The 13,145-nt window shown below is 41.2% G+C and overlaps 1 protein-coding gene and 1 long non-coding RNA gene across 2 annotated transcripts in view; both read right to left on the bottom strand.

Annotated features, from left to right (window-relative positions):
• LOC134745220 (uncharacterized) overlaps positions 1-13,145 on the bottom strand; it is a 118,100-nt gene that overhangs the window by 25,088 nt on the left and 79,867 nt on the right. The window lies entirely within an intron of this gene.
• Positions 5,482-7,449, bottom strand: LOC134745574 (uncharacterized). Its single transcript, XM_063679647.1, has one exon. The coding sequence runs from the start codon at positions 7,399-7,401 to the stop codon at positions 5,482-5,484; it is 1,920 nt and encodes a 639-aa protein (XP_063535717.1). The 5' UTR covers positions 7,402-7,449.

Below are 13,145 nucleotides of genomic sequence, written 5' to 3'. Positions count from 1 at the left end.
GGTACAGGTCGATCAGGAAGCGGAGCTTCTCAACGCCACTCTAACCCGTGTGTGTGATGCGTCAATGCCAAGGGCTAAGCCTTTCTCTCCCAAACGCCAAGTGTACTGGTGGCGACCTGAACTCCGCCAATTGCGGAACGCTTGCGTGGCTGCGCGTCGCCAGTATACTAGATATAGGAGAAGGCGGATCCGAGACCAGGCAGAGGAAGAGGCCCGGTACGATGCCTACAGGGAAACACGCTTAGTTCTGCAAAAGGCTATTGCGAAAGCCAAAGAGGTCGCTTGGGAGGAGTGGCTCGAGACTCTTGATAGGGATCCTTGGGGCAGGCCGTATCGAGCTGTTAGGAATAAGCTCCGACCTTGGGCGCCTCCACTGACCAGCAGTCTCCAAACGGACCTTCTGAGGCGAGTCGTCAGTACTCTGTTTCCAGAGAGGGGCGAGTTTGTGCCGCCAGCTATGGCGCCCAACATAAGACCGCCGGTAGTGGCGAGAGAGGTCCCGCCAGTAACGGAAGTCGAGCTCGATGCTGCCGCCCGAAAACTCCGGTCGAAAAAGACAGCTCCCGGACCAGACGGCATACCTGGTCGTGCATTGGTAGTAGCACTCGCCGAGCTGGAAGAAGGAGTCAGAGGCCTTTTCACCTCTTGCCTGACTCAAGGGCGGTTCCCCGACAGGTGGAAAACAGGCAAGTTGGTGCTCCTCCGGAAGGATGGGCGCCCACCTGATCAGCCATCGGCCTACCGCCCAATAGTGTTGCTCGACGAAATCAGTAAGCTCTTCGAGCGCATAATCGCAAGTCGTCTCGCCAGGAGCCTGCAGCCGGGTCTGAGTGACTGCCAATATGGCTTCCGCCCACTGCGCTCGACGCTGGACGCGATTGCCCGAGTTAGGGACTTAGCCGAGGAGGAGACCTCTCAGGGTGGGGTTGCGATGTGTGTGTCACTAGACATTTCCAACGCCTTCAACACCCTGCCCTGGGAAACAATTAAGGCGGCTCTAAAATACCATAACGTGCCCGAGTACTTGCAGAAAATAGTGGCGGATTATTTTGCAGGCCGCGTTGTGGTATTTCCCACAAAGGATGGCTGGGGGAGACGGGAGATGTCGTGTGGTGTTCCACAGGGTTCGGTGCTGGGGCCGCTCCTGTGGAACATTGGGTACGACTGGGTCCTACGCGGGGCCACTCTGCAGGGGGTCAGTATTACATGTTACGCTGATGACACTCTCTTGTCGGCCCGTGGCAGGACCCACAGGGAGGCCGCTTACCTAGCCACAGCAGGGGTGGCACTGGTGGTCCACAGGATCCGTGCTGTAGGCTTAGAAGTGGCCCTGCATAAATCAGAGGTTCTGGTTTTCCACGGGCCTCGAAATAAACCACCGGATGGGACACAGATAACTGTGGGAGGAACTTCCATCGCCGCCGGGTCGACGATGAAGTACCTGGGACTCGTTCTCGACGGCAGGTGGAAGTTTGAGGAGCACTTCCAGCGCCTGGCTCCAAAATTGCTGGCTGCAGCTGGAGCCCTTGGACGGATCCTCCCTAATCTAGGCGGACCAGGAGGAGCCTGCAGGAGGCTATACTTGAGTGTGGTGCGCTCAATGGCGCTCTACGGGGCGCCAATATGGGCGGGTACCCTGAGCTCTCGGGGTGCGGCCCTGTTGCGCCGTCCGCAGCGGGCCATAGCTCTCAGGGTGGCTCGAGCGTACCGCGACAACTCGCACGCAGCAGCTGGCCTCCTAGCCGGGAGCCCGCCATGGGACCTTGAAGCTAAGGTTCAGTCCGCGGTTTATTGGCGAGTGCTGGAAGCAAGGAAAGAGGAGAACTGGCCCGCCCCACGTGAGGTCCGCCAGTGGCGTGAAGAGGCGCGAGACGCCCTCTACCAGCAGTGGTCAGAGCGTCTGGAAATCCCGGGTGCTAGCCGGGACCTAGTGGCCGCTGTGCGGCCTGTTCTTAAGGAATGGGTCGAACGCAAGCACGGCGCACCCTCCTTCCATCTCTCACAGCTCCTAACGGGGCACGGCTGCTTCGGTTGGTACCTATGTGAGAGGTTAGGAAGAGAGCCGACGACGGCGTGCCACCACTGCAACGGAGGAGCCGTAGATACGGCCCAACACACGCGCGAAGAATGCCCTGCGTGGGCGGAGCCCCGCGCTATCCTGTCCGCAGCTGTGGGAGGAGACCTCTCACTGCCGGCGCTAATACGCCGCATGGTCAGCAGTGAGGTGGTATGGGCGGCAGTAGCCACCTTTAGTGTCACCGTCCTGACACAAAAGGAGGCTGCAGAAAGAGTGCGCGAGGACGATGCAAATTCGCTCCCTCAGCGCCGTAGGAGGCCAGGCCGGCGGCGAAGGGCCTACGCAGCCCGAATGATGCCGCCTTAACGGGGACCTGCGGGTGATGGGCCGGGAGTTCCATCACTCGCCTGAAGAGGTTCTGAGCTGGAAGGCCCTCAAGTGTTCCGAGGCGCCTTCAGCGGAGTAGGCTGCTGGAGCAGTCCCAAAAAACGAGCCCGCGAGGGCAACGCCGGCGGGGTATCGGAGGCCTAAAGTCACGTTCCCGAAACCCCGCCCACAAAGCGCGCGGCGGAACACCCCAGGGGGTTTAGTCCGTGGGAGTCGGACATACCCACCTTAGGCTTCTCCCGGGCCGGTGGGATCCATTACGGATTCCCCCTGGGTAAAAAAAAAAAAAAAAAAAAAAAAAAAAAAAAAAAAAAAAAAAAAAAAAGGTTAGAACTGTGACCCCCAAAAAAACGAACTGTTGCCAGAAAAGTGGAAATTTGAAAATTAGGATATTTAAAATAGGAATCACGTTGATTCGGAATAAGGGCAATTCCGAATTCGTGATTTTGAAAATCGTAAATGTTAAATTCGGTGTTTGCCACCATCGGAATTGTTATAGTCGGAATTATGTAGTTCGGAATTTACAATATTCGGCTTTTTGGGTTTTCGGAAATATAAATCTTCGTGATTTTCATCATTCGTAATTATGACAGTCGGAATTTTGATGGGTCGAGCATTTAAAAATCGGAATGATAAAATTCGACATTCTAAAATTCGGAATAAAAAATTTCGGAATTATGTAGTGTACCCGATTTGCATAGGTACAGTCAAGGACGTAAAAATACAAAAATGGTACTGTATCGTTCGATATACACCTACTACTCTATGCCGTTTAAATTACGTCAAAAATTTGAATAAGGGCAAAAAAATTATTCATTTTGGAGTGTAATTTTATTTAGTGGTAGCAAAGAGGATATAATTTTATAGAGCGGTACTGTCATAGTAAATTTTGTAACCACAGTAAATTCACTGCCATCTATCGACACACTTTAAAACTAAAAATGAAGATTTATTAAAATACGATAAAATGTATTTAAATATGGATAAATGATCTTTTTTATTTGCATTAATTATTATTATTATTTTGACCTATGTTCTTTCACTGATATGCGTTAAAATTGTTAAATAATAACAAACGAAACTGTCAACGCCCTCTATACGAGAGTAGGCAAAAGGTAGTAGCGACATCTGATCGAGAATCAAATTTTCGTGATTTTCGAGGCACGTGTTTTCCTTAGACTGTATCCATCTATTACGGAGTTATATCTATCTTTGGTGGTAGGTACCTAATTGCAAAATATTTTATCTGGACTACAGTCCTCTAGCGTATCCATCTGTCAACTTTACTTTAAGTTCTGTCTCCAGGGGACAGGGAGATAAATTAGGGGTGAATTAGCTGCTTACTGACACAGACCGAATTCCACGCAGGCGAAGCCGCGGGCACAGCTAGTATTATATAATCCATTCAGGATATTCAGATCCCCTACTGGCCCTAATACAGAAAGATGACAAACAAAACGCTATGCTATATAGTATGCTATAGTAATAAGCTTATAACGAATAAATTAAATAATTTCTGATTTCTGAAAACACTTTTACTATGGTACCCATAAATAAGTATTATTTCTCAGAGATAATTAACTTTTATCATCAGAACGTAGGAATAACAAAATAACAATATAAAAAAAAGTATTAAAACTATAAAGGAATTCTTGCGTACTTACCAGGTATTAATTTTAAATTTTGACTATAGATAATGATTACTAGGAAAGTAATAAAACATTACATTAATTTGCTCTTTTCCCATTAAGTATTATTATTATTATTATTTATTAAGGAGACAACACAGAAAACATACATGGGATGAACAAAGAACTTAAAATAGCATAAATGTCCTTAAATACAGATGCTTCCATAAACGTATCTCACGGGGAACATATATATGTATACTTTACCACTTAACTACTTAACTAACATGCGGTTCGCAACATTACAAGTGTTGAGAGAGACTTAGTATTATAATATATTATGTAAGTATGTACGAGTACTTAGACTTGTGAGGAAGAAAGAAATAAAAGTTTCACTTTAAAAAGTTACCTAGATGTTTGTGATTTGTTCCTGTATAAATTTTTGACTGCTGTTTTGAACTGGGCGCGGGATTTTGAGAAGAGATCAATCTCGAGAAGAGACTTATTGTAGTGGTCGCACATTCTATATATAGGTGCACGTTTTCCGGCGTTAGTCTTTGTCTTTGGAAGACTGAAGAGGTGTGTAGACCGCGTTAGTTTAGGAGGAGCACGAAAGTATATTTTAGATATGAGACTTGGACAGTCCAAGTCGCCTGCACATACGTCACGCAGCATGACTGCGTCGGCAATGCTACGTCGGTCCCGTAGTGATAGCATGTTGTATTTAGTTAAGAGCTCATCATAAGAGTGCCGTGGACTCTTCAGTCGAATATTAAGGCATCGCAAGAACTTTTTTTGTACCATTTCTAGCTTATTGCAGTATACATTATAGAAAGGGTTCCAAGCAACAGACACGTACTCAAGATTGGAACGAACTAAAGTTTGAAAAAGACAAGTCAGGCTGAGCTTTTGTTTGAAGGGTTTGGTGACGCGCATAACAAAGCCCAACATTCGGTATGCTTTTTTGAGAATGTTGTCGATGTGTGTGTCAAGTGTCAGCTTTGTGTCAAGAATAACACCTAGATCTCTGATGTTATTTACTGTTTCAAGTGAGTGTTCATTTAGTTTATATGAATTTCGTAGTACATTAATTTTTCTAGTGAATATGACGTGTTTGCACTTGTTGTATGCCAAGGATAACTTGTTGATCTTACAGTAATCATCGAGTCTGTTTAAATCGTCTTGAATTAGTTTAAAATCTTCGTTAGTGTGAACTTTTGTATAAATTTTTAAATCGTCGGCATACAACAGAAAGTTACTATTCTTGAAACACAGTGAGATGTCGTTAATAAACAAGACAAATAGGAATGGGCCAACAATTGAGCCTTGCGGCACGCCGGAAGTTACGATTGTAGATGAAGAAGCTAGTCCGTTGATTACTACTGATTGAGTGCGGTTTTGGAGGTAGGACGCGATATTATTAACCTAATAACTCATTCAATCCCACATTTATCGGAAGGAACAGTAACAGTAAAGCTTTAACTGAGCATCCTGTTGCTCTTGTACGCAGTAGCTTTGGTTGCTATAAGCGTTGACTCGGCTTGCGGAGCCTAACAGAAGCCAGGGGCTGCCGGGACCGCCTTGTCTCCCCAGCGTTGTTTCAAACTCGCCTCCTCCGGGATTCGTACTGAACGTTACAGTCAACTCAACTGATTTCTTAATTTTCTCCTTGGAGCTATCAGATATCAGTCGAGTTACAAGCAACACTTTATCAAGAGTGAGCTCAGCACACTGCGGATAGTCCTTAAGAAGGCTATTCAGATGCCACATTGCATGTTCTACTGCCTCCCTCGCTTCAGTACTATTGGAATCTACTTTAGTATTTCCGTAATCGACACACCAGTGGGCATCTATGGCTGCTGATTCACATGTTCTGTTTTCCGGAATTGGTAAAAATAAACTGATGCTTCGTTGATTAAAGTTAGAATCGTAGGTTCGGGAAATTATCTTAGCATTTTCAATGGTGTTCAGATTAATTAAGTCGATTAAAGTGGCGTGCACATCAAATGGTGTAGTTAGGCGATGAACGTTTTGTACCAGATTTTTATACGCCTCAGTAAAATTTATACGAAAAGATGGAGGCGTAACTGCTAACACGAAGGGTAACCTGTCCTCCAAAAATCCTTGTCTAGTTTTTCGAAATTTTCCCCATCGGAAACCGTGGTCGCTCAGAACAAAAATGATACTTTTATTTAAATAACCCGAGCTATGCATCCTCTTAAACAGTGCTGTGTAGTCTTCGTCCATCACTGACGGATAGTTTAAATGGTCATGGGTCATTGTATTTTCCCAAAAGAACCCGAATAGACTTCTTTTAGACAAAGCTGTAAGGTCTTCGATATAATCCAGAAGAATTTTGAAGATATATTTGTCGTTCAAGCATAATGTGAAGTTTCCTCCGTTGGCACAGGTTTCAGCTTCGGCCATGAAGGTGCGAAGATAGTAGTCGGTGGGAGAGCCCGCGAAGCCGCGCTTGTTATAGTTGAACGTCCCGATATTTGCGTAGTCCTCTCCATAAGCTGTGGCGAAGCCCGCCTGCTGGAACCGGTCCCATATAAAAGGACAGTTGTCAAACGTGAGCTTCTTGTTGGGCCAACACGTTTCCTGCAGCTCTGTAACGTGTTTACCAAGCAAAAGTGGTATTAGATTGGGAAAGGTGTTGTCACCTACTTTATTATATCTTAACAATTCTATAGCACCCAACGTGTTCAAAAATGCTACAGTTTTGGGCATAGTCCTATGGAGATTCAATCTAGATACCGAGTCTATTCCTAGAATCAATATGTTATACGGTAAATCTATCTTTGGTTTGACTGAGATTTGCTTTTCACGCGCAAATAGGAAAAAATAATCAAATAGTTTGTTCCCGTTACTACAATTAACTCGGACAAATTCATCTTCAACTTGAATAAAATCAGAAAAAAATCGACAAGGGTTGTATTTAACTCGATTATCGATTTTGGAAGACGTGATGTCGTGTACCGATTTCGGCCGGTAAAAAGATTTATAACAGCAAGCAATATTTGTAGAACTACTTAAATTGTAATAGGGTAAATTTTCTTTTCTAACCCAAATGTGAGTTTTATTAGAACCGAGCAAAGGGTGAGCTTTGCATGATTTCATATCTTTCACTTGGAGATCCATTTTACGAATTTCGTCATCAGTGTAAAATGTGTTGGATTTTTCTATAGAATATTTTTCAATATGATGCGATAATGAATAAAATCTTGCATAGTGCTTGATATAAGGCAGCGAGTCACCATAAAACACTATAACTATAAGTGAACTACTTCCAAGTACTATAATCCACAGCAGAACTAAATTCTTGATGCGGGGCCCCATACATGACGCGGTTTTCGAGGCATACATCTTATAACACAATTTTCTGTTAATACCAAAACGCTTGGTTACGATAACAATTATAACATTTTATGAGCCTACAATCTTTATGGTATCATATAAGAACTAATAGCCGTGACCAAATACTTAAGTGTTTCGTAGTTGAAATAAAAAAGGGGAAAAATGTGAAACATTTAATTGTGTTATTATAAACCTTCTTGTAATCCTAAACTTATTGATGATGGCGGCCAATCGAGAAATCCGGCCGATCCTGTGTAATGTTTTGACTATGTTGTTTACTGTATATTCGTATTGTTGTGTTTTCAGGGTTCCGTTACCAAAATGGAAAAAATAGAACCGTTATAGTTTCATCATGGCCGCCACCGTCCGTTCATCCGTTTGTCTGACCGTAGGTGTCTGTGTCATTTATTTTTAACATTATAAGGTACGTAGGTATATTTCAATTAAAAAACCGAACAAGAGCGAGTCGGACTCGCCCACCGAGGGTACCGTACTTTTTAGTATTCGTTCTGTGAAAATTTCAACTGTGTAACTATCACGGTTCATGAGATACAGCCTGGTATCGTTTTTAAAAGTTTCGTGTAAAATGAGCGACAAAGATATTTCGGAGACGCCACGTCATATCCGCACGAGTTCCTCCAGAGAGCAACGACGCCCCAATGTCGGCTGTAATAAGAGGTGGGTGAATAATGAATATATCATAGAAAGTTTATAATATGTGTGTAGATAAAATAGTGTATGTAACTGTACATAATTCGGCATTAAAACAATCGTGTGGTCCTTTTAAGAAACAGTTTGTTCATTTCTTAAACGCCCACTCGTATTTTAATGCCTTTCATTATGTAGCAGTCACATAAATTACTATTACAACGCAGCTTACTAATAGAATTCGGCTATGCAAAGTTTGTACCATCTTTGCACTATGTATGACCAGCATGGCATAAGTATTTGTATATTTTGTATGACTTGACATGCGTACTTAGCGCATGTAACCCTAACGACCTAGGTGCCCACTCGCATCCTAATTGACCTCTTGAAAACCGCCCAACGATTGAAATGAAATTTTTATCCTTTACGGAGACATCGGTCTAGGTAATTATCGAAATAAATAAATTCAAACGCCTATGGTTTTAATACGAGCAGTTTCAATGAAAGTATTTTTGTTTTTCAAATCAGATTTTCCGAGTTCACATGTATTGCATACATTTTATATCATAAGATATCGGAACTTCCGTGAGACACAGACATATTAAATATATTAATGACGGGTCACTCACGTGTTTTAAGTCGAAAACGCTCGACATGTTTCACTCCGTACCGAGGAGCGTCATCAGGAGCTTGCGTCGACGGTGACGGTGACGGTGACGTAGTGAGTGTTGTGTGCAACCCATCATTTGACAATAATGCCGTAAACGAGGGTAGTTTCTCGCCCCCCCTGCCGCCACCGGCGCCCGCGCCGAGTCATCGGGCGCGGAGGGCTGCGGCCCGCAGTCTGCGCCGGTCCGTCACCGTCGACGCAAGCTCCTGATGACGCTCCTCGGTACGGAGTGAAACATGTCGAGCGTTTTCGACTTAAAACACGTGAGTGACCCGTCATTAATATATTTAATACATAAGATATCGGCACCAGTATTAAGGACGCGCACACATCAAATACCCATTGAACTATTATTACTAACGTATAGAACCGGCACAGAGAACCAGTATTTGGGCCATGAGTTGTTGCCGTTTTGGCATTAAACCTGACACGGAGCGTGAATCTCGCGACCTAAACTCGTAAACGCCATTAATTTTTACGGCGCTTACGACGTTTTGGTCGCGTGGTATAGGTTGTGATTGCGATAATTTCATTGTTTGGTATGTCGTTTCTATAGTAATAATAATAACTCAGTGCAAATATCCATAGAAAGTTTATCAATCACACTTCTCTTCATTACTTTTAATTTTTTTGTCTTGTTCACTTTTTCTTAGTATATGACAATTATTTCAGTTTACAATTTATATAGTAGTGTTTCAACTTGAAACAAAACAAATTAAAATATTTTCTAAAAATAATTTAATTTGTTCTAATACTTCTAATAGTAATGTTTATTTAGCATTAATATCATGCACTTCAATCACATTCACTTATTTGTTCATTCAATACCTTTTTTGTAGTTAGTTCCCACTCTATGTGGCTTGTAAATATATGTAATCATTCACCTCTCGTACTCGTATCTTCTTATGACTTACCTACTTACTATGCCAAATTATACCACTTTTATTACCTAACTTATGTACCGATCCAGTTTAAAATAAATAGGTTAGGTACATACAGCTGCAAAAGTGCATACCCACTTTATGATTGGAAGTAATTCATTAGTGGGCATGTACTTTTGCAGCTTGCTGTACTTACTTTTAAGAATTGGTGTTAATGGGTATTTTTTTTTTGTCGTTTTTTCATTTTTCTCAGATTTTAATAAAATTTGTTGTATAGATAGTTCCTTATTCTGTAAAGCATAAGCGCAAATTCACTGTGTCCTACAAACCTTCCACTGAGTTACGGAAAACATGGAATTTTCCGTAACTCAATGGGAATTTTCATACATTTTTGTCCCTTTGGATTTCGTGTTTATTTCGACCAGAATAAAGAGCTTTTCAAACCTATTCATTTTTGTAAAAATATAAACAATTGTTCTAACATTAACGGTCATATTGTCACTTTTTCCCGAATCCTTACAAGTAGGGGCATTAGTAAATACGCTACAGGCTACTTTAATTTCCGATGGCGACCAATCCGCCCTAACCGTGCTGATTTCTACAGAGCGTAGATTATATATATAGGGGTTTTCAGACAAAATGAAGGGGCTCCAGTTATCCATACCTACAAAAATTATGAGTCAGTTTTGTGAAAACTTGAAAATTTCTTGAATAAAAGTGAATGGTAGGTATACTTTTTTTTTAAATGACCCTTTGACCATATACATAGATCAATTATACTCGAGTACCGCTTATAAATAAGTAACGACCCGCCCCAGGTTCGCGCGGGTAATTTAACCAATTTACGCAAAACCTTAACAAATTATATACCTAAACCTTCCTCAAGAATCACTAGATATATAATATATAATCACATACGAGTAGATGAAATCCGCATGAAAATCCGTTCAGTAGTTTTGAGTTTATTGCGAACATACAGACAGACGCGGCGGGGACTTTGATAATATGTATCGATGAATGAATGAAATCAATTTATTCCAGAAAAGTCATTTCCATATTCATTTAAAACTAATAGCCGCAAATTATAATATTTAGAGAGCTGTGGTCTCTAGAATAATTCCTACCCAACTATGGCAATGTTCAGATTATCTTGAGCTCTTGGACACAAAGGTTTTTTGTACTATCTTATCACTTCCCCGTTTAGTTAAGCGTTATGCTCCTCTTTCCCTAATTTTCTTGCATTAAGTAAAAGCATAGAGTCGACTATCGGGCCGATTGTGATTTAACAATTTATTTATTATTATTTTATTTGATACACTAGCAGCTCTTGGAGCTGATGCGTGTATATCGAGCACTTGTATTTTATTTTGCACTTTTCAGTTCTAAAATGTATATCTAAAATTAACAAAATAAAAAATGTGTGTGTGTAAAATACGTATGTGTTTGTATGTGTGTATTTGTTTATGTTTTCATTTTATTTTGATACGACCTTGACAAACTCTCCCGCTGATTGGTCATTGCGCGCGCTCATAAAGTCGTGTCATTAGCATATCCCGTCAAACGCGAGCAATAAGGGAGTATTACTGCGATGTTCTGCCGCCGGAGTGCAGCATTCGTGCACATGCTAAACCATAGAGTAACATAAACATAACACGCCTTAAACAGTTTTTTGACAAGTTTTCACGTTGACATTGATGTATCAAGGCGGTTTGTTTACAGGTGGCTTACCGCGAAACGCGAAAATCGAAATTTCATTATCTGCCTCTCTATCGATCGAATTCGAACTTTAGCTATTCTTGTTTCGCGGTAGGCCCTGTGTTGTGCTAGTGACGCCCACTACGCAGAGTTTTGCGTAATATTCCCTATTTTGGTTTGAGCGAGGGCAAATAAAACTTGCTTTACATTTTTACAAGTCGATATGTGTGTAAGATGCACTGCAAGCCGTATCAATGTCGTATCAAAACAAAATTAAAACTACATCAAATGATAAACTAGAATCGGCCACTATATTTAAGTATTTTAAATCTGGCCGCTCATAAAGCAAGATAAGCTGAAAGGAAGTCTGGCGATCGGCTACGTGGCGGCGAAGCCCACTTTGCTGCTCCATTACGACTGAATGCACATTCATTTTGTACTTCGTTTGTGCTTTGTGTACGGTTTTGCGGTTGTTTTGTAGATTTTAGAGATTTTGCAAGTCTATTTTCGATTCCAGAGTTCTGTTTTACCTACTTATGTTTAGATAATATCTATTGGTACTTACATTCGAACTTTTATTGCTCATAAAATAATAAGTACAAATGACAGTACAATACCTACTAAGCAAAATGTAAAGTTTGTTTACAGTAGTAGACTTGGGATAATTGAAACAATTTATGTTTGATGGCCTGCAACCATTTCATTTTTACAGTTAGAAAGGTATGCGCCTATATTACTAAACCTTATTTATATAGTTCTTAAATAAAGTTTGTTTAAAAGCCCTACCGCCCATGGTTATGTAATGATAGAGAATCGAAGAGAATGTGGGGGACTGGTTCAATTGACCTCATAGGTGTGTTAATTGAAACACTATGTGAGGAAGTTTGAAGCACCATAATATTTTCGGCAACATGAATGATTTTATTATTATTTCTAGTCTATTTTTAATAACGCTTACTGATGTATACCACAAGATCAACTAAAAGTCGCAAATATATTAATTAAAAAATTACAATTTATCAGCATCTGAAAATCTTGATAAATGAATGTATACGAAAATATCACGGTTCAAGAGATACAGCCTGGTGACAGACAGACAGACAGACAGACATACAGTGGAGTTTTAGTAATAGGGTCCCGTTTTTACCCTTTGGGTACGGAACCCTAAAAACGGGCGTGTGTAATTAGGACCGCGCGTTATTTAGGTAACTTAAATCGACGATTCCTGCAAAGTGATATGAAGGATTCTTCCCTTTTCAACCTTTTTATGTAAGGGTGCATTGGGATAACTTCGACAACGAGCTAATTTTTAAAATCGCAAATTTTTATCACGGAAGAAAAAAATAATGGGCCCTGAAGGTAAAGTGCCTTAAAACCTTAAGTTAGCTCATTTTACTTAAAGAAATCATTCTTTTATTTTTTTAAAGAAAAAAACTTGATTCATAGATTTTTTTGCTTGTCTAAAAATATTCTTGAGTACTAAATATTCGATTTTATGAATATTTTGTACTACAAACGAGTGTAAGACCTAATGTTTCTTGGATAAATGTTATCATTATCATGAACTGTATCGACTAGTAGAATAAAATAGATGGTCTTTAATATTTGGAATTTTGGTCGGTTCGATTCCCGGGCTAGACAAGCGAATTTAAAAAAATCTTTGAATGCAGTTTTGTTTATGTTTTAAAGTAAAAGAATGTTTCATTTAAGTAAAATGAGCTAACTTAAGGTTTTAAGGTACTTTCCTTCCAGGGCCTATAATTTTTTTCCACACTGTATATTATATTATTAAAAGCACTTCAAGGCATCTGGCTTACTGTTGCTACAGTAGAAAGTGATTGGTGAGTAGTGACCCTGCC

Source organism: Cydia strobilella, chromosome 11, assembly GCF_947568885.1.
Source record: "Cydia strobilella chromosome 11, ilCydStro3.1, whole genome shotgun sequence".
Classification (NCBI taxonomy): domain Eukaryota; kingdom Metazoa; phylum Arthropoda; class Insecta; order Lepidoptera; family Tortricidae; genus Cydia; species Cydia strobilella.
This window is presented reverse-complemented; position numbering and strand designations above follow the sequence as displayed.